This window comes from Drosophila santomea, chromosome 2R, assembly GCF_016746245.2.
Source record: "Drosophila santomea strain STO CAGO 1482 chromosome 2R, Prin_Dsan_1.1, whole genome shotgun sequence".
Classification (NCBI taxonomy): Eukaryota; Metazoa; Arthropoda; class Insecta; order Diptera; family Drosophilidae; genus Drosophila; species Drosophila santomea.
In genome coordinates, this window is record NC_053017.2 from 4,034,828 (window position 1) to 4,056,221 (window position 21,394).

General features: G+C 45.2%; 1 protein-coding gene across 1 annotated transcript in view; it reads left to right on the plus strand.

Moving 5' to 3' along the window:
- The window catches only part of LOC120444626, a 44,290-nt gene that overhangs the window by 21,664 nt on the left and 1,232 nt on the right, over positions 1-21,394 (plus strand). Inside the window, exons 2-6 of the mRNA XM_039624434.2 lie at positions 2,112-2,164; positions 4,506-5,526; positions 5,662-7,152; positions 20,759-20,921; positions 20,983-21,251. Coding sequence (XP_039480368.1) covers positions 4,600-5,526; positions 5,662-7,152; positions 20,759-20,921; positions 20,983-21,251 — 2,850 coding nt within the window. The 5' untranslated portion in view covers positions 2,112-2,164; positions 4,506-4,599. The remainder of the gene's footprint in view (positions 1-2,111; positions 2,165-4,505; positions 5,527-5,661; positions 7,153-20,758; positions 20,922-20,982; positions 21,252-21,394) is intronic.

Genomic DNA, 21,394 nt, shown 5'->3' on the forward strand with positions numbered 1-21,394 from the left:
GTAAAATCTCATTTTCGAGGCTCAATTCCAGCGGGCGAGTCCCGCTTAAATTGCAACTCGACTCGCTGCAACTCTTTTCAGGTGCCAGGTGCGACTGACTGCTTGTGTCACGTACTTGATTGCGATCCTATTGCCCCGACATTGATTATTAATGCACGGTCCGCAGCTTTGACTCTTGACTGGGATTTTGCCAAGAGGCAATACTGTCAGTGTGGGCGAAATTTGCTGTTTCCTAACGCCACTCTAAAACTAATACCTTAGCTATCTGGGAAATGTGGTGTATCTTAGGCTCAACAAAAGTCATATTGACACTCCTTATTTAAATCCTGAAATATTAGCATTCAAAAGGTAAATTAGAGCCGGCTTAGCTTGGTTAGATTCCCCAAATGCACGCTGCATTTTTAAAATATCAAAGAGCATCAAACACACATTCGAAAGAAGCTATTAATAATTAATAATAATTAAACAAATTGCTAGCATAAGATGCGGATTTAATAGAGTATCTAATTCACTTTGGGAGTGTTTAATTATATAACCGTCTGAAGGCTTATTGCCCAATACGTTTTTCATCTAACTACGAAGACAATCGGCATTGCTTAAGTCCCAAATTAGATTTGGAAGCCTGAAATGGCTGCAGGCTGGACTTAAACTCGACTTGGCTGCAACTTAATTGAGATTCCACCTCGTGGTGCAAAACGGATTCGTTTGTCACTCGTATGAATCCTTTGGCTTGACGGAGGACCGAGTGCTTAAGCAGCTTATGCGGTGTGGCTGTTTATTAATCCTTTGGCTGGACATGGGATATTCCAACCGCTCGATTCCCCTTTGTCGCCAAGCAAACCCTTTAACAAAGCTAATTAGAGACAGAGAGAGGGAATGGTGTTACGGCTTCCCTGCTGCCTTGTTAAAGATGACAAATATCACACATACGCTCTGTTGGTCGCCGACAGTAGTCAGCACTTGATAAATCTTTCCCAAGCTGTTTGTGCTCGCTCACTGACGTCAGCAAATGCGTGTTATTCTCGCTCTTATTCTTTGGTTCCCCTTCATGCTCTTGGCCGTGATTACACAACTTTCTACTGTCATCGGCCAAAACGTATCTTCGTTGAAACTTGATAAATGAATCAGCGACTTGTGTCCCTGACTTTTCTTGGCTTCTTCGATAATCGATGGAAAAGCTGTCGGACAACTGGTAGTTATGTCATGAGCAGGCCGCAATTACAATTAACTTAGTTGTGCCCCAAGTGTGTGGGTGTAGACAAAGCATAGCACAATTCTCGGGGCGACCTGTGTGTCTTTATATAATTTATTTATATGAATATGACTGCATATGGAGCACACGTATAGTTGCACGTATGGCCACTTGGCCACTTGGCCAGGTTTAACCCCGAGCCAAGTGGTCATATGCCTCCGGTTTTGTTGGAGGGTCGCGAGTCTAATTAGCCGCTTACAAACACACACACACAAAAGTAAACACATACATGCGTACACCCGTTTGCACACAACGACAGACAGCCAATTAAAATTCCCTTTTAGCCAGCCACTGATGATGGCCAAAAGGTTGTTAACTTAAATTAGGGGCGGGTCTAATAACAATTAATTGAGGCTTTGAAGCGAAGTAATTTTCAATGTTGTGTACCGGAAAAAGCAAAAGAAAAGTCATCACCAGCAATGTTACATCCAAAATTGAATTACATGCTTGGTCTTATTATCTACTCTTCATGATTAGCACGCATTTCTATTTTTTTACCACATTTCTTAGATTTTTAGATACCGCTATACCAAGTAATATCATTTCATACAACATCTGATGTAGAACCAAAAGTTCGAAGTCTTTCACATAGTTCTAAAAATAAATAAATCCAAACAAGTTTACTTAAAACAACGCCTTCATATATGTCCCAAATTATTTAGGGCACATAACATTTACGTGTCAAATTAATTTCCTGCCTGGCGGGAACTTTTTTCATCGTTCACTTGCTTTGTTATTTAAAATGCTGCATATTTGAGCCTTGAATATGGGTCAACCCGAACTATGGGGCTCTTTTATATACGAAATTCATATAAATATTTAAGTTTCTAAAACACATTTTAATTATAACTCGTTTCAGGTTCGTCGAGGAATTCTGGTTTTCTAGTACATTTGCTGGCCATTTAAATTATGGTAAGTTTTGGTATGGTTCGTTTATTGATTGCCGGCGGTAATTGACTGAAATAATTCAGTGTTTTTGCCACTCGTTCAGTCGGCTCTTCATTAATTCCGATTTGGCCTATTGATGTATGTCAATTAGTTGGTCTGTTGTGGCGATGATGAAACAAAACCTCATTTGTTGTGCGGGATTTGCGACTTGATTGCCAGATTTTTGCGTTGGAGCTGAAGTTTCATTGCATGTCATGGCGGGATGACTTGACAGTATCTCGTAGATATAATTAGCACCGGATGCAGGCTGAACGAGCTGGAAAACAATTGGCGGTTTTGCATTTGGGACTTCCATCAATCTTGGTTCGGCATTGACTTCTGCCCGCCTCTCCGCGCTTAAATGGCGTTAAGTGTAAAGGTACAAGGGACAAATTTCGTGAATTCACAAAGTGCGCCGAAGACGATTAATTTTGCCTGCAGATTCCAGGCAGTCAGTGTCAGCTCGGTGGCAAATGTGTCTTGTAGATGTCGGCCCCAACACCGGCAACCGCCCACAGCCCACCGCGTACCACCCCGGACACTCGTCCTTTGACGTGTCCTTGTAGCAACGCTTATGTGGGCGGGGCAAGCAATTTATCTCTCGCTTTTTTCCAGCGCTGCGGCTTGTGGCTTCTCGCCTTCGCTCCGCTCATCCTGCATGGGAAAGTACAAATGCACAACAAGAAATAGCTTGGTAGCTTGCTGTCACTTCTTTTCTAATGATTAATTCCAATAATATTTATATTTAATAATAACATTAAGATTAAACTTGAATTGGTCATTTTGTGTATGCTGTCCAAATTATGGTATTTTTTATTATTGGTTCTTGAAATGTTCATTGAATAAGTTCATGAAATCTAGACCTTGAACAAATTTTCTCTGCGTGTAAGACAGTTTCTCAGTTGCGCCCCGCAATTATGCGTAATTCGCATTTTTTCGTTGCATACTTCGCTGCGTTGTATTGATGCGGGAGGATGTGGGAAGTCGGGCGGCAGGGGGAGTGGCTAGGCGCAGGCATGCCAAAAATTAATATACCTCGAATGGCGGCGTGGCATGTGGAGCTTGAGGCAGCTGCGGCTTCTGTTTCTGCTGCCCCCGTAATTAAGTCGAAATTAATGGAAAATTCCTGCAGGTTACCGAGTTCAGCGAAACAGTGTGGCCAAGCCGGCGGCGACTTTACACAAAAAAAACAGTGTGACCAAAGTGAAAGATATAAGTAATTATCTATTATTAAATTTCTCTCCTGTTGAAAAAGACAGTGTCTATTTTTGTCACAATTTAAATTTTAAAATCAAAATGGCACGCTTTGCCATGCAAAACGAAAAGGCACAAGCGCATTTATCTCAATTACCGAAAATGCTATTTTTCCATTTATTATTTATCAATTTGCAGGCCATGGGGGATATTTTTAGGCGCACTGGCAGCGGCACCTGATTCGGGCTCAAAGTGGAATTAAACTTAATTGACTGGATGCAAATGGAGAGGCAGATCCTCCAGAGACTTTTCCCTCCACGTTGCCCGCTTCGTTTTCGGTTTTATTCTGTTTGCCTAGGGAGGAGTTTGCGAATTGAAATTGGTTTCCTTGTTTGTTGCATCGCAATGCAAATTTCTGCAGTATAGTTTCTGCCAATTAATTGCCATTAAATTGGCTGCATTAGTGGCGCTAGCTATATGGATACCGTGGCAAATACCCTGGCAAGTACCGTGGCAGGCCCCAGGAGTTTTTCCCGCTATGATGGATGCGAAAGCTCAATCAAATCATTCGGCCGATTGGAGGTGAGCAACACTGAAATCCACTTAGCGCGGTTATGCGGCTCACAATCGAATTATATTCATTCGCATTAGCGGGAGATTCAATTCAGGCGTCACTTTAATTGAGATCCATCGATTACCTGGTTTCCCCCCTATTCTATGCCAGTTGCCGCAAAGGAAAATTCATATTTGGCCAAATTGAATTCCGAAGGGAAGGCCCTGCACAATGCCCAATTCTAATCGGAACAAAAAGCCCCGATTCCCTTTCGGCCAATTGCTATAAATCCAATAAATCGGAAAATGCAAATGCGGCTGAAGCTGCAGCTGCTGGCAATCGGATGTTATTCGTAGAGGTAGGGAGTACTTCTTGGCAAAAGGATATATTGGTTTCATATAAATTTAGCTTTGGGGCGAATGTTCCTATACAATGCTTAGGCTTAACTTGTCAGATTCGCTTAAGGAGCTGCTAGAACAGTACAATTATTAGGAATTCCCTTCAACTCATCATAGTTTAATATACGATTTGGATTACCCAGTCAGCAATACTTATAGCTTCTTCATTGTATTCCGATAGGCCTTCGTCAACAAGACGCTGCCGTCGCCAGCCACGGTTAAGCTGAGCACATCCCTCGCCAGAAGCCACCTGACCGAGCGCAATCTGGGCCAGAATGCGGCCACCAATGGCGATGCCATCGATGCCAGCGTCGACGGGTTTGCAGCCGACTGAAGTGCATCCGGTGCAACAGGTGCATTTGCATGCCACGCCCTCCAATCCGTCGGATATTCACCAGGATCGGAGTCCACACAACCATCACGCCAAACTGCCACCGCTGGAACTGCTGGTGGAGAACAAGATCAGCTACAGCAGCTACCAGCAGCACGCCAAGGACCTCAACCATCAGAGCCACAATCAAAACCGCTCCAAAAGAAGTTCCCTCAGCAGTCCCTCGTCCAGCGAGGATTGCGTGAGTGCCGCCAGGGCCAGTATCTTTGATGACGCCGCCGAGAACTTCGTGATCAATTTCCCCTCGGAGTCGGCCTCCTCGCAGCACTTGCTGCCCTTGTCGGAGACGGTGCCACTGCTCACCCACATCGAGGCCACGGTGGTGGACAAACAGAGGTCCATAAGGCTGAACAAGAACAGTGCCTCGCTGATCTTCACCAAGAAGGAACTTACCCAGGGAACCCATCATCATCAGCACAATAATCATCATCATCATCAGCAGCAGCAGCAACAGCAACGACGCCCGCACCACAGCAGTTTGTACGGAGTGGGCAGGAAGCCCACCAAGCACCTGCCGCCCACTAGGGGACAGCACCAAAGGCGCAGTCTACCCCTCAGCTACAACAACAATCTGGTGACCACCGCTCCATCAGCAGGAGGGGGAGGAGGTCCCGGTGGAGCAGCCAAGCTCGTACCGCTCAAGCAGCAGCATCAGCACCACGGAGCGGGCCACACGGCACCACCCACGGCGAACGTCGTTGTTGCCGGTGGAGCGGGAGCGGCGGCTCCGTCTGCCCGCAAACAGCTCTCCTACTCCTGGTACGCGCCCGTCTACAGTGCGCTCGAGGAGGAGCTGGAGCAGGACTCGCGGGTGGGTGCACTCTTGGCTTAGATTTATCCAATACCTTAAACGTTTTCGGTTCACATAAACGTCTTTAGAGAGTTAAAAATCGAAGTTAGGCGTTTGTTTTAGATCCCCTAACTAATCCCTTAAATGTATTCGCAGGACTCCTCGCCAATCCACAATCTGGCCAACACAAAGCAGCACCAGCGGTCCGCCAGCCAAAAGGCATCCACCGCCCTGCATGCCACGCCCCGCCACGACCGCGCCCACGATTCCGCCGACGCCGAGACTGTTGCGCTTCTGGACACGCAGGCGCGCGGCAAGATCATCATTTCCTCGGCGAATGGCGACACTGGCGGATCGGGGGCAGGAGGTGGATTCGGTGGAGGCGGAGGCGCAGGATCTGGAAACGGCGGAGTACTGGCAGCGAATGGAGGAGGCGATCTGGAGAGCTCGCTGGGACTATCCGGTGGTGGGCAATTGCCACGAAGGCGTCGCATCGAGAACTTTCTCAAATCGCTGGTGGGACTCAAGGCGAGTAGCAGTCGCGGCGGAGGTGTTGGCAGTGTTGGCGGAGGCGGGGCAGTGCCAGAGCGGGAACGCCCTGCCTCCCCGGAAATTCGGATCACTCGCACTCCCTCGGAGCAGGATGTCGTGCTCCGAGATCCTTCTGGCCGACAGCTAGCCAACGGCCATGGTCGTGGCAGCCTGAGCATCAGCGGTTCGAGCAGCTCCTTGAATGTGGTCCAGCAGAAGATATGGCACATCATGCGACGCGAGGGTAGCGCCAGCAGCTTGCACCAGGAGAAGTCCCAGTCGATTGTCCAGTACACGGGACTGCGAAAGTGCGAAACGGTCCTAGCACTCACCCGTCAATCGCAGTCGCATGGGCACGTTCACGGCTTGACCCAGAGTCGAAGTCAAGGTCACTCCTTGGCGGTCCATGGCAGCGGCATCTTCAGCTCTGGTGGCGTGGAGCAAATCCGACCACTAAATCGCTTGCGGAACAGTGTGAGCAGCATTAACGGCGTGGGTACCTGTTCCCGCTGCTCCAGTCTGTTGTCCCTGGCTGCCTCCGGATCGCGTTACTCCCTGTCGAATGGTTTTGTGCCCAGGCCAACTTCGGCCCTCAATCACCTAGAAGCTGGATGGGAAGACGATCACCGGCGTTCGCAGGAGCCGCATATCAACGTGAATGCCCAAATCAGACTGAGCGGTGGAGCAACTGCCAACTCGACCAGTCCCAGTCCGCCGTCCAATGTCACCACGGCCACCTTGCACTCCAGCTCCGCCAATAATCTGAATCAGGAACTGCAGCAGTCCACGTCGACGCCTACGACCACGCCCACTGAGACACCTGGGAGCGGCGAACTGGGGCCCTTTGGTACCAATCATGCATATCCACTGACCGTCACCTCCCTGCTCTCCATGGCCAGTGCGAATCAGGCGGCGCAGGCATGCTGCGTTCGGGATGGCATTGCACTCAAGCGACGGGAGATGCTGGCCTCCGCCGATGTCACGCCTTCGGTGGGCACCCCGGCCACGCCCACCACCGCTTTCCAGAGCTTCACCTGCAAGCTGTGCCTCATCGATGTGGAGGACGTGGGCGAGGCCATGGCGCTTCAGCAGTGCGGCTGCCAGTTCTGCATCGAGGTAGGTCAATTTTTGTATTTTCGAAGTTATATAATAGGGATATTTATTTTCATGTCGAAAGCAGAAGTTTCTCTCTTAAACCAGAGAGCTTTAAGGATAGTTTATGCAAAAATCAGATTCACCTAATTGTGGTGTTACACAAATGAAATAGTTGGCCAACAGGGGATTGTGTCTGTTTGCATGTTCACTTTTCGGTTAAGCGAAATTTGTTTTGAAGCCCAGAAAGCTGTTAAACATATTGTTGGCCAGAAGTTTTTCGGCAGCAGTTTGCTTAAAGCGAATAGCGAAACCAAATACCAGTTAGTACAACTGGACTTCGAATTTTCAACTGATACCAACCAATTACCTTTAAATATGAAAGAACCTGAACTTTTGGGCTTTGTTAGGCGATTCGAATATTTCTAGCTTTGGCTTTGCTACGATTATTATGCCACATGCCTCAGATAAGATTGTGATTTTATTCGCCCGCAGCAGACATAAAATGGGAATGGGAAAATTCCTCTAAGCCGCAGGAAGATTTCCTTGTGGTTTTCCCACTCCTCATCTTATTGATTGCGCGCCCCACTCACACACACACACACACACACATTCAGCTGCATATGTTAGCTTTCTTATTAGGACATTTTCCTCCGTTTTCTCGCCCAGTTTTTCTCGACTTTTCCTTATTCCAGGTGCACCAGCGGGGAAAATTGAAAAATGACGCACAGCAGACGCAATATTTTGCAAGTGTGAGAAGCGAGTTGCTGGCTGGCAGCTTAACCCAAAGCTGAATGTTGGGCATAAATAATCAGAAAAGCCAAATGTATTTTCATATATTTGATAACTTTACGTTTATAGATTAAGTTTGCGCATGCTGCAGAGTGTTCTGTTTCAATTCTTGTATAAACTCAGATCATTTCGCCTGCTTGGTTGAGTTATTTAGTTAGTAATCTCTTCGAATTTTGTAGAATTTTGCAAAGAGGCTAGAGTTCGATTGATGCAATAACTATTTTTTGATTGTCGAGCTATTAAAACACAAAAACAGGGGATTTAGTTGTATATACATGAAATCTATACACAATTTCTTGGCTACAAAATGAATTATTTGAATTGCTTTTTCTTTTGTTTATCGTCTGTGAAATCGTATTTACTTTAGTTTATTTCACTCTTTATTCTCTTTAAGAAAGAAACTACTCATTTTTCTGGCCCTGCAGCTAACGATGTTTTTCTACATCAGCTAAAGGAGAATATTAAGCTGCATTTGCAAAGCTAATCCACATCATCAAATGCATCTGCATCTGCATCAGCATCAGCATCAGCATCAACATCAGCCTCATTTATTCCCGCAATTTGCATGGCAATTTGCTGGAGAAGCGGAAATATGGAAGGAAGTAGTCAGCAAGGGGTTAAGGCTGCAAGGTGACTCATCTGAGATCCTGGCTATCCTGGCTGGTTGGCTGGCTGGCTCAGCACTTCCTACCATTTTCGCCGCTTCAAAGTAATTTCAGCAAAATTCGCTGCGTATCCTGGACGCCTTGGACGCGCTGTTCGCCCTGCTTTCGTACTCACAAAAGCCGCATCCCCAGGCTCCGGGACTCCTGCTGCCTTTACTTTACTTTGCCATAAACAAATTGCATTTGTCTTGAGGGCGGAGGGAGGGCAGAAGCTAGCACAAATTGCATGGAGCATTTTAAATAATTAAGTAAATGATTGCGAAAGTGCAGCAGGAACAGAACACATTAAAGGCACAAAGAATTTATATATATTTAGCTGACAGTGAATCTAATTTCATGTATCTGGTGCCGGGAATAATTCTTTCTTGAGCATAAATAAATTAGGCGAAGTTCACACGTAAGAACTGCATTGCAAGAAACTGAAAGAAAGAAGAAGCACTGACAGAAAAAGGAGATCATTTCGTCTTAAATTGTATGGCAATGTCACTTGGAAGATGGCGGATCTAAACGAAGCCCTATTTCCCAAAATACATAAATCATACGTGAAATTCAAGTATATTTTCAACAGATGTATAATATTTCATGGAGTCATAAAAAAACACTCAGACCAGGCTTTAGTTATTCCTTTTTCGCAGTGCACTAAAAGGCTAAATAAACTTTCGGCAACACTAGACAAAGGCACTAAATAAGCGCGCTTCATTTTCTCGATTTCGTTGTTGCTCCGCTTGGTGCTCAACTTGTGTGCAGGTGAAATTTATTACACACACTCTCACCTGCACACCTGATGGAGGGACATGCCCGCCGGAAGGACGTGAGGACCACGCCCACAACCCCGGGCCCCACTCACCCAGGATCCCAGGATCTTCCGGCTACGTGTCTAATGGCTACAGATGTACTGCCATGTCTTCGTGTCCTGGCCGAGGCCATTTGTCAACCTTAAACTAAACTGCTGCCAGCCAGTGGAAGTGTGTGGCTCCCAGTTTGTTTGCTCTTGTGGCTTGCCTTCTTTTTCCTTCTTTCCTAAGCCGCAAATTATTGCCAAACATTGCTCATACGCAGTGGTGGGCGCATTCGCCTAATTGAAAACCAAACGAACGAAATTTCAATGCAAACAGTATTTTCATTTGTTTACTCAGTGCTCTTGTCTCTACCCACCTCCACCTCCACCTCCACGTGCGCGTCTCGCTCCATATAACATTTACGATTCACTGAGTTGACAAATTTTCCGCTCTTGGTACATACACATATATACATATGTATATACATATATGCATAGAAAAAAAGGAAGCAGCAGAAGGAAAAATACCAGTCAGACATCAACAAAATGGCCAGAACAGCACAATCCTCGGAGAAAAAATGTTATTCCACTATGAAACGCTATGTCGCTCTTATGCAGCATCATCATAATTCACGTTTAGTCTGGGGCGCATACACCCAAGGCAAATGGATGATAAATGTTATATAAATTGAGCTGAGTCGCTGCTAGCTGCTCCCTGCACCCGGGGGAAAGTTTCGCCAGAGATTCATATCTTTATTGGGCTTCGCTGGAAGCCTTGCATTCGTCGCCTCGCCATTAATTCCTATCGCAGATGTGCGAAATTGAAGTGCTTGTTTCGAGTATTTTATGATCCGCATGGATAAAATGACATCGGAGTTTTAGTTCCAATTATCTCAATCCTAAAGGAATGATTATATTGAGCCACATATATAATTTATAGTATATATTTAGTGTATTTCAGTTCGTTTTACTTGTACATTAAGTACACCCTGTATGCCCCCATACTTCGACATCCGGTTTCCACAATTTCTGCGGTTTGTGGCTGCCATTTTTTCGCTGAACGCTCGTTGTGCAGTTCAAATATTTTGCAACTGGCTTGCCAAGAGCAAACTCTTCACGTGGCACTCATAGTTCTCATGGTTGCCCCGGCCAACCCATCCATCTGCATGTTGCATCCCGGAGTTGGAGGTGGGTCCATAGGTGGGTGGATGCGAGCTGCTCCTCCGCTGACTGCGCATGAAAAATGGCGACGCTTATTAAACATGCTCGAATGGACGGCAACGCATCCTGATGACGCGGGAGTGACGCTGGAGGAGCACTAAACTGGTAGAAATTTATGCACCAGCGATGAGGTTTAAACTCTGCCATTTGATGGGCCATCACTGTGGAGCAGGGGCCAAAGGGGTTGGGTGTCGTGTGGATTCTGTGTGCATTAGTTTCTGTGCCATCTCTCATTAGTGTGTGTAATAGATTTAGAAGAAAGAGCGGTCCTCGGACAGTGGGTCAGGAGATGCGGACAAAGGGAACCAGACACAGACGTCGTCTGGCCTGAATTCCATGTCTCTTTCAGCGAATTTGGATGGCGGCTTGGACCTCGTATCACGCACAGAGGTTAAAGATGCCCCAGTGGCCCCAAAGAAGGCAATTCATTGACAGTAAATACTAGGTGGAAATCGAATATTTCGAAGTGTTTCATAGATGTTCTTGGTTTTTGAAGAAGCTTTCCATTGCAGCGTTCATGTGTCACATGCTTTAAAAGTCCTCTTCTTGGGTTTGAGGACGCTTTCTATTTGTTTAACTCACATTTCGCTCCTGCGGGGAAGGAGCCTCATTTTGCAATTTGTTTGTTGCTGTGTGGTGGAGCTCCTTTCATTACCGGATGCTGCAGGACTCTCTCATTCCCATTCCCATTCCCGCTCCCGTTCTCCGTTTCGGTTTCCTTTTTGTGTTAATTGAGCTGCTCGGTGCTGTTCCTGCTGCCTTTTCCGATGGCCACGAGCAGAAAAGTAAATTAACACGGAAAAAGCCAGCCTGAAACAAGAACAGCCACCTGACTGTACCATAAACGCTGCGTATACGTTATATGTGTTATATGCGCTTTATAGCGCACATGTGTGAATGGAATTTACACTGAAGTGGCTGGGAGAAAGGGGAACCACCGTCTGCGGTGGGGCTACACGAGGCAGGAGCATTCAAAGGGAAAAGCCAAGCGAAACAACACGCGAGCAATTAAAATGCTCGACAACAAATTGCTATCAAGTACTCAAAATTCAAAAGGGAAGATGCAGCCCAAAAAAAGAGAGGGTACGCGTTAAGTGTGAACGAGATGCGAAGGCAGAGTTTATACACAAACATGCAAAAAATACACAGCCGCAATTTGGAAGCGGAAGGAGGAGATTAAAGCTCTTTTGAAATTAAAGTGAATTTACTTGGCAGCTCAATTCGAATCTCTCAAAGGACACGGGATAACAGGATCAAACTTTATTGTCCTTGGCCTCCCTTAACTTCGCATTTGATTTAGGAATTTATGAGAAACAAGGACTGAAATGATTTCATTTAGATTTACTCCCGACAGAAATTGGCGCCCCATTGTTCAGACTTTTCCCGCAACCCGCCACCCGCCACCCGCAGCCCATTGCATGTTGTGGTATCGCAGTGAAAAGCCAGTGAAAATTTATGACTGCCAGCGAAGAAGACTGGCTCAAACGAAGACATTCGCCCCGGGAAAGTGGGGCCAAAGATTCGCTGGGGTCTCCTCGCCTTGTAATTGCAGTCAACATTTTAGCGTTTTGAAGCAAAGCGAGAAAACAAATAAAAATAAAAAGCTAAAGCAAGGGGAGCACGTGACTGGCATGCAAACCAATGTGGGGGGAGGGTGACCTCTAACACCTTTGTCCGCTGCACGCCAACCACCCCCTTTTTCGCGCACTGTATCTGTATCTGTTAGAAAAAACGACTTGTAAAATGTAAATGTTTATGGCTGGAGAGGCGCGCGAGAGGAGCTCTTGAAATGGGCTGTAACTATGGTTGAAATGAGTGGGTGGAGTGGCTCCCCTGCACTGGAAAATATTGCAATGTGTAATAACATACGCTTTCCTATAAAAACATTAAGCTTAGCTTTCTTAGTGAAAGCAAAAATAATAATAATAGTAATTACAATAGTTAAAAACGAAACATATTTCAGTAATTCTGATTTCTATTTCTCAAGATTGAATCCTTTGTAAGCCATGTTTTCTGGTCATTGCAATCGTGAGGAAATGTGTATCTTACATTATGCACTTTTGCTGAGTGCGAAATTTCGCCCTTTCAGATTTGGTTATGAACTTGTTGACGTTTGGATGCCGCTCTCCGCCGAAAAGCAGAAATGCAAAAGCACTCTGGGGAGGCGAAAGAGTGGCGAAGAGGCGGCGAAAGCAATTTCCGGTCGGGTCAGCCACTTTCCCCGCCCAGCGCGTCATTTCCGGATCCTCAGTTTCCATCAGTTGTTGCTGTGCTGCTCTGTTGCTCTGTAAGCGCGATTCTCTGGGCCAAAAATTAAAGTGTACTTCGACCGCAAGCATTAGGCTAACGTGTGGAAAATTGGCCAAATCCGTTTGAGAATTTGGAACGTTACTTCTTGGGCTTTTTGTTTTACTTTCTTTGCCTTTCTTTTGTTTTGGCTTTTGTTGCTGTACTCATTTGGTATGCAAATGTGTGCGCCAATAATGAATTGTTTCTCTTTTCGCTGGCTCGGGGGAGAGAAATTGAAATTGGAATTTTGGGCTCGTAGCAAATTGGCTGGCAAATGTTTGCTTGCTCTTTATTCGGCTTGTCGAGCGATTAATGCAGCAAATTGGCAGTAAAATTGCGGACTGAATGTGCCCAGCCGAGGGTCAAGGGTCACTTCTGTCCGCAGCACTTGTGTCCGTCCTGTCGCCAATCCTCTGTTGTGCGATTGTATATGTGTATCTACTCTGGCCGGAACGGAACGGAAGTGTCCGGTTTATCGCTGCGGAAGTGGACAGCTGCAGTGGTCGGTCGGCGGGGCAATGCAGTGCCCGCTCCTTGTAATCGCCGGTCAGCTTAGATTGCTCAATTGCGAATGGCCGGGTTGGCCAGGCATTCTGGCTAAAAGCCATCCGGGCAGGCCCAAATGCTTTGGCCACTTAATGAGTGGCCTGTGGTCGCTGGCACTCGCAGTCATTTGCGTATGGCAGTTGGCCGGGCCAACGGGCTTTAAACTGCCTTGATTGCTGCATGGATTTGTTTCGATGAGAAGTCGGGGTTTTGTCGGGGAAAATGAAGTCAAGTTCGACCTGAAAATGTTTTGTGTTGCCTTGAACTTTGTGAATGTTCTTTCTCCATTTCCATTGACTTTCAACTCTTGTTATTGGTTTTGTGCTTGTTATTGTAGCTATGCAGAAAGTTACTTGGATTCGTTTTTTTTTTTTGCTTTTATATAGTCAAAGGAAATCATTTAATGGTCTTTGCATACAGGCTTTTAAAGAAAATTGAATTGATATTTAGGTTGCAGTTATATTAACTCTGACAATATGTGCACAAATTTCAACAAACTATCTTCACTCTCAAAAAGTCATGTTCTATCAAAGTTACTGCCGCTGCAACTGTTGTTCAAAAGTCAGGGAATATCAGCAAAGATATGTCGGAAAGTCCCTGGCGATGTTTGTTTTGTGGATGTCGGTAGTTTAACCTTTGGTGGCCTAGTTACGCTGCATGCTGACGTTGCCGCAGGTTCTGATTGGAACTGAAATTCCGCTGACCGGGCTTAAACAAAATGTACCAAGGAACGCGGGTAACGTTGAGCTGAATGGTTTGTGGTATCTGGCTGGCATTGTGTTACAGGCTCTTTGGGCAACAAGATGCCGAAACTGTTGGCGTCTCTGCCTGCGATAGCATAAAGGCATTGGTTTATCAGCTGAATTCCAGCATTCAGAACTGCAATACCCGAAACTTGTACGGGGATATTCATACTGCTGGCTCATATTTGATGACAAGCAACACAGTTTGCTTTCTGCTCGGGCGAAACAAGTTGCAAACAAGCTGAAAACTTTGCCCCTCGGCTGTGGAAACGCAAGAAAAGTTGCTCCTCGAATGGAAACCGCTACTGCAAATGCTACTTGCCATTTTCTTTACGACTTCTTTCAATATTTATACATACTTTTTGTTGCCCGGGATGCTGGATGCTGTTCGGTATTTTATAGTGGGACAGCCAAAAGTTTAGACTTTGTCGAATCTAACTGAAAAATGCGGTAGGATTTCCACCCTCATACTGCCGGGAGATCTGTGCAAATAGAGAGTTTTCCCCCAGAGCGGTACAATGTAACTGCAAGGATGTGGAACTATATATCATTTACACCAGTCAGATATTTGACTTTCGCCCTCCGCTCGCCGAAATTGAAAAACTTTTGACGGCTTTTGCCGGCATTTGTGCAAGTGCAAGTGTGAATTGCGTTATTCAACTTCCCTTCTTTCAATTTTAATTGACTAACTTGACTAAGGAGGGTGCCAAACTCCGTTGCGATGCGAAAATAAAAAGCGAGAAGAGCATACGCGCTGTCAAATTGAATTTTGATTCAATTTGCGATGACATCCGCGCCTTCAACGTTGCCAAATTGCATTTACACATTTTACACGCGGATGCCGTTGCAGCAGCATATTTTCCTCATTTCGCGAGTTGTCAAAAAAACGCGTTCACCTGTGAATTTGAATTATTTACGAAAGCCGTGGAGTGCGCCATATAAATTTGGGCACTCGCAGGATCCCAGGATATGAAATTCCATTCGAGTTGGCAAGTCAATACGTGACTAGTTTACATTTCACTGCTCTTATTGCACGAAAAGCTTGAAATAACATATATGAAATGAAAATTCTTAAATTATGTAGAAAAATATAGTTGAATAAATACTGAACAAAATGTGCCATTGACCATTTTCACAACAACTCAAGTGCCACTTATTCTTCGGTTGCAAACAGTGCTTATAAATTAGCATTCTGCCCTGTCTTCATGGCATTCAAAATATTACGATAAAACTGATAAAGTGAAAGAAACAATTTGCAATCATGCCTGCAGTCCGTACTTCAATAGTACCAATTATTTGTATTTCTACGTAAATTCTGTTTGCATCGCTACATTTGTTCCTTGAAAACAATATACAATTGTACACTCTTTGCCATTGGTGCAATCATGCTAAATGTGTAAAACTAAAAAGGCCAGCTCTTATCCGAATTGAATTTCCATTCACATGAAGTGGCTTGCAGTCGCCATCGGAGACTGTAAATTAATTCAACAGCACGAAATTGAAATTTAATGGCCATCCAATATCGGCCATTCAAGCCAGAGGCCATGAAGTAATGTGGCGTGTTAAAAGCGCTTAAAAGAATTCCAAAACTCTTGATGTTTGCCGTGCCTGACAGCTGCAGATAAAATATGCTGCTGGAAATGCTGGGAAATCAGTCTATTAAAAGCCATCATTTCATTTTGTCGACTGACCGACTGGCCGGTCAGCAGAGCAATCACAAATTGCATTTGAATAAGCCAGTTGAATTTGTATTTTGTGTCTAGACCGGAAATGAAAAACGTTTTTGCCTCTGCCACCGCTGATACCAGGTGTTTTCAGCCTTGTATCGGCGTTGGCGTTTTCAGGCTTTTCCAGTAATTCCCTAAAGGTATTTGCACCGAAATGAAACATAAACTTGGCCAAATTCCCTATGCCCGCTTATAAGTTCTTAGCATAATTTAATTCATTTTTTTAGCCGCAAAAATAGACCGAAAAGGAGATGGAAGAGGATTTAACAAAATCCGCTTAACTGAGACGTCGGTCTCGAATTTAAACTCTTGCCTCCTCAGTTCTTCTCCCCTTTATTTTGTGTTATCAAAATAGTTGCTGGCATTATCAGGGTCTGGCACTAGAGTCATGCCCGAGCGTTTCCAATCAATTGAAATTCAATGCTCCAGTGCAAAGGGGAGCGGAAACGGAAGTGGAACTTTGGACATGCAATTTAAATTCAATTTTACACACAAACAGCGAAGCAAGGGTGCCAAAAAGAAGCAGGTGGATATGCAGGATCTCAATTCGACTGCGAGCTGGCTGCCTGCTTTTATGACGATTTCCAATACAAATGGGTTTCATTCGATGTGCCCAGGGCGCAGGACATGTCCCAGCAAAACAGGGAGAGTTCAGGGTCATGGCAGAGCCACCTCATTATTTATGGCCATCGTTGGAAGGTCTAACAATAGCTGCTATTCCTGGATTATAGGGTATCAAGAATCTGGGGTTTCCAATCAACCAATGGGAGCTCTTATATTAACTAGTTGGATAGAGTATCTTTGTAAAACGCAAGCTTTGTTTGCCTTTGGAAAGGCTATCTTAATATTTTCTTACAGGCGCCATATAGAGCATCTAAAGTGCGTCACTACCCCCTAGTTCTGTGCGTTGTCACTGCTGTCCTCGTTCTATCTGCTCGACTATCCTTATATCTGTTGCTGCCCTGTCGCTTGTTGCGCTTGCATTTCAATTGACGGGACCATCATTAAATTTCCAATGTTTATCCCCACTGCCGCATGCTGAATTCTAAAAGCAAACCCTATATACTCGTACTACACACTATTTACGCCCACTGCCGCCTCCCTTTCCTGTCACACAAACACTCGCAATATTATGTCGCAAGCCAGGCAGAAGAACAAGTTTACTGCCAAGCGGATTGGGTTACTGCCCGCGTCTAATATCCTGGACGCCGACAATGTTGGGCTGCTCCTTTGTGATGGGATTGACTTAATGCCAACTTGGCTGGAAACTATAAACAGATCACGCCACACATCTGACGTTGAATCAAGACGCTCCCGACTCAGCTACACTGCCGAAAAACAATTTAAGACAGAAATCAGAGGACTCTTTATCTAGAAGCTCAATTAATACTGTGTAGAAGAGAATTAACGACTTATTTTGTAAGGATCCTCACTATGACTATATTTACAACGTGAATCGTTTTCTACCGCGTCAAGTCAGCGACTCATTTAATGAGCTATTTGTTTCTGTGCATCCATGGCTAATTGGCATTCAACACGTCCCCGGCCCCGCTGCTCGTGTAAATCAGGCTAATTAAATCAGAATGCGGCATTAAAAGTTTATGGTGGCGATGGACCAGGGCACCAGAACATTAATGTAATCATTTGCCATAAATTTGCATTTATGACGCGTCTTGTGCACGTTGTCATAGCAATTCATTTGCCGGTCAGCGATCCTGTCATCTCAGGACGTGCGACGCAGGACTCCGCCAAGGACAAGCTGCCATATTAATTAAAGTGTCGCTGCTAATGAGTTAGATTAAAGCTGGCAGATTCGTGGCTTTCGCGGCGCCAGTTGCTCGCTTTCATTCCGGGCGAGCGTGCGTGTAATTGGCAATATCTGCTGGCCAGGATTACACGGGAAGGTTGGTGTGTGTATTTGAGCTCGTGGGTTTCGGGTCCGCGCCTTTCATTAAGCTCTTTATGCACGATGTCTTTCCAATTTCTCGCCATTTCCTGGCTGTGCGCAGAAAAGTATGCTAAGAACGGGGTTCGTTTTGGTGAAACCAGAGGCCATTAATTATTTATCTATTACAGCTTATTATACCCGTTACTCGTAGAGTAAAAGGGTATACTAGATTCGTTGAAAAGTATGTAACAGGCAGAAGGAAGCGTTTCCGACCATATAAAGTATATATATTCTTGATCAGGACCAATAGCCGAGTCGATATGACCATGTCCGTCTGTCCGTCTGTCCGTCTGTCCGTCTGTCCGTCTGTCCGTCTGTCTGTCCGTCCGTATGAACGCTGTGATCTCAGGAACTACAAAAGCTAGAAAGTTGAGATTAAGCATACAGACTCCAGAGACATAGAAGCAGCGCAAGTTTGTCGATTCATGTTGCCACGCCACTCTAACGCCACAAACCGCCCAAAACTGCCACGCCCACACTTTTGAAAATGTTTTGATATTTTTCATTTTTGTATTAGTCTTCTAAATTTCTATCGATTTGCCAAAAACTTTCTGCCACGCCACTATAACGCCACAAACCGCCAAAGCTGCTACGCCCACACTTTTGAAAATGTTTTGATATTTTTTCATTTTTGTATTAGTCTTGTAAATTTCTACCGATTTGCCAAAAAACTTTCTGCCACGCCCACTATAACGCCTACAAACCGCCAAAAACTGTGTTTAAGACTCTCCTTCTCCCTTCCACTAGCTGAGTAACGGGTATCAGATAGTCGGGGAACTCGACTATAGCGTTCTCTCTTGTTTTTAAGTGAATTTGTTATTGAGTACTAGATGTGGGCCATTCGTTGTTCAGTTTTAAAGATTACAATCTACTCACATTTCATTTTGAGCTGATATACTGATACAAGTTTTTTCCACCTTGTTTTCTTATAATTTTTTGCAGCCAATGCCCTTCTTTGATTGAGTAGCTTCGAAGCGTAAATAATTTAAAACGAAACTTCTGCATTCAAAGAGAAAATCCTTAGACAAAGTAAACACAATCAGACGTTTCATTTGAGCATTCCATTATGCTAGGAAAGAGCGCCAAGGGGGGAAAAGAGCAGTTCAAGGAGAATATAAACAGCAGCCATATATCAGAATTATTCAGCAATAACTATGGAAATGTTTATGGCAACCGAGTCATCTGTCTTTTCCTGCGAGCTGCAGCTGATAAAATAAAATAAATTCGCATATTAAATGCGAACTTTCTGCGTCCCCCCGCCTGGCACTTCTCCATATTTCACGACCCTGAACATTCGCCAACTGACATAATTAATACTAATTTATACACAAGCCCAAGAGTCTCGCTGTGCTTGTAATCTTGTTGCGGCAGTCGGCTTTTTAAATGGCCTGCCTGCCCAATTGTGGACCACAAAGGTTGCCATGGTTTGCCATTTGCTGCCTGGGAGCGGAAAATTTGTCTTTTCAATCGAGTGCTGCCTGTGCTGCTGGTCTCATAAATGTTTCATGTGGTCATAGCCGACATTCATTTGCTCGACAACAACAGTTTTCCATCTGCCTGTCACTTTGGCCTCCCTGTGAAGCGGTGCGAAATGAAATTCTATGGTATTGATTTTCAAGAATTTAATTAAGCCTTTTCGCCGCCTGACGTATTATCAATAAATTTGTGTGCCAAAGCCATAATCCCCGCCCGTATTTGTAGTCCCGATAAATCGAAAAGTACACAGAGTTTGGCCCACAAAGGAACGCCGGGATGTGCCAGTAGCTCTCAGCTGCACCACAATCCTGGCTGCAGGCCACTAAATTGTGGCACCAGCTGGCAAACGGCCATCTGGCCCAACGGTATCATCATGCCGCTCCCACTTTCCACCTTTCAGTACCGAGTTACCAGCTCCCCTTACCGCGCATCGCATATCCGGAGGCTGTGGCTGCTGTGGCCCCACTGACTGATGGCCAGGTGAAGCCTTCAGCACTGGGATTACGCGGAGCTGGATGGGAAATAGTGTGCACGCTGAGTAACTCCACTGCATATGTACGAGAAATACCTTCTAAAACTAAAAAATACTCTTTCTTTTATAGTAACATTTTATATTTGAGCTGGATATGAGAAGGGCGTTCTTAAAGCACTGATATTTATATTTTGTCCCCAATGCAACCAACTTCCAAGCGTAGAACAAGAAACTTGTATGACTGAACCCTGCAGAAATGTAATAATTTCCAATTCGCTTAGGTGCACACAAATTTCGCAAAGTGCTCTATGCAGTTGCTTTAATGAAAACTTTCATTTGAGCGGAATATCTAGTTTCATTATTGCAGCAAGCAAACAGAAAGTTGCCAGTAGCCCAAATTCGAGGAAGAGCCGAGCCGTCCAGAGAAAGGAGAAATTCACTTTTAATTATTTACGGCTAAACAGAAAGTTGGCCAAAAGGAGGGGAGTTGGCCGCAGGAGACACTTTTTTGTGCTCCGGACTCGGAAACTTTTCTCCAAAAGCGTTTTTGCCCGGCTTTCATTTGCTTCTGGCGTGTCCGAAAAGGGAAAATATGGTTGGTGTCGAAGCATTTGAGTATTTCCTTTGGTTCCGTTTGCAATTCCATTACTTTAATGTGCCATGAAGGAAGGGAAAACTTTTAAATCTTTATTTATAAAAGCTTCCGCACAGGCGGCAACTTTTGTGTGCGAGTGAAAATGAAATAATTCCGACAGCCGCAGCCTTGTGGTGGGCCATGCGGTTTTCCTGGCCGAAACTATGCCAGCCAAAGTTGCTAAATGCCCTGACAAACTTTTCCCTTGCCAAAATGGGGGGGGGGGGGGTGAGCAAGAGCTCATATATATCAAGATATATTTTCCCGGCTTAAGTGCGATTAGGCTTAAGACGTGCAAATTGTTTAGCTAATTCATCGCCTGCTTCTATTTACTTGCAGTGCATGCGAGCCTACGTGGAGTTTGAGATTTCCGAGGGCGCCTACGAGATCTCCTGTCCGGACGCCAAGTGCCCGGCCCAGGGCGCCATTTCCCTGCCCGAGATTGCGAACCTAACCACAACGAATCTGCTGAAGAAGCACCATCGCTATCGCCTAAATCGAGGTGAGTCCTTGCCTAAAACGTTGCCTAAGAGACCTTTCATAAATGTTACACTTTCATTCAGAAATCGAGTTGGACAAGACGCGCACCTGGTGTCCGCGGGCTGGCTGCGAGACCATCTGCACGGTGGGTGCAGCCGCACAGCCCGGCCAGTCCAGCGCCATTTGCCAAATGGACGAGTCGCCGTCGACCTCGCAGAGCTACAGTCCCCAGCAGGAGGCGGGCGGAAACGGAAGCACAGGTGCCGCGGCCGGAAACATAGCCGCCGTGCTCTCTGTGTCCGTTCACTGTCCCTCCTGCAAGGACGAATTCTGCGGCCTCTGCAAAAAGGCGGTAAGTGTGTGACATGGTTTTTGTTTCCTGGCATAAGCATGGAACATATAATGGATTATTTTTGTTCATTTATAAAAAACAGATGTAGTACTTCTCCATGAGAAAACTCTAAATCATTGAATTAGAAAATTTTCAGGTTTGAA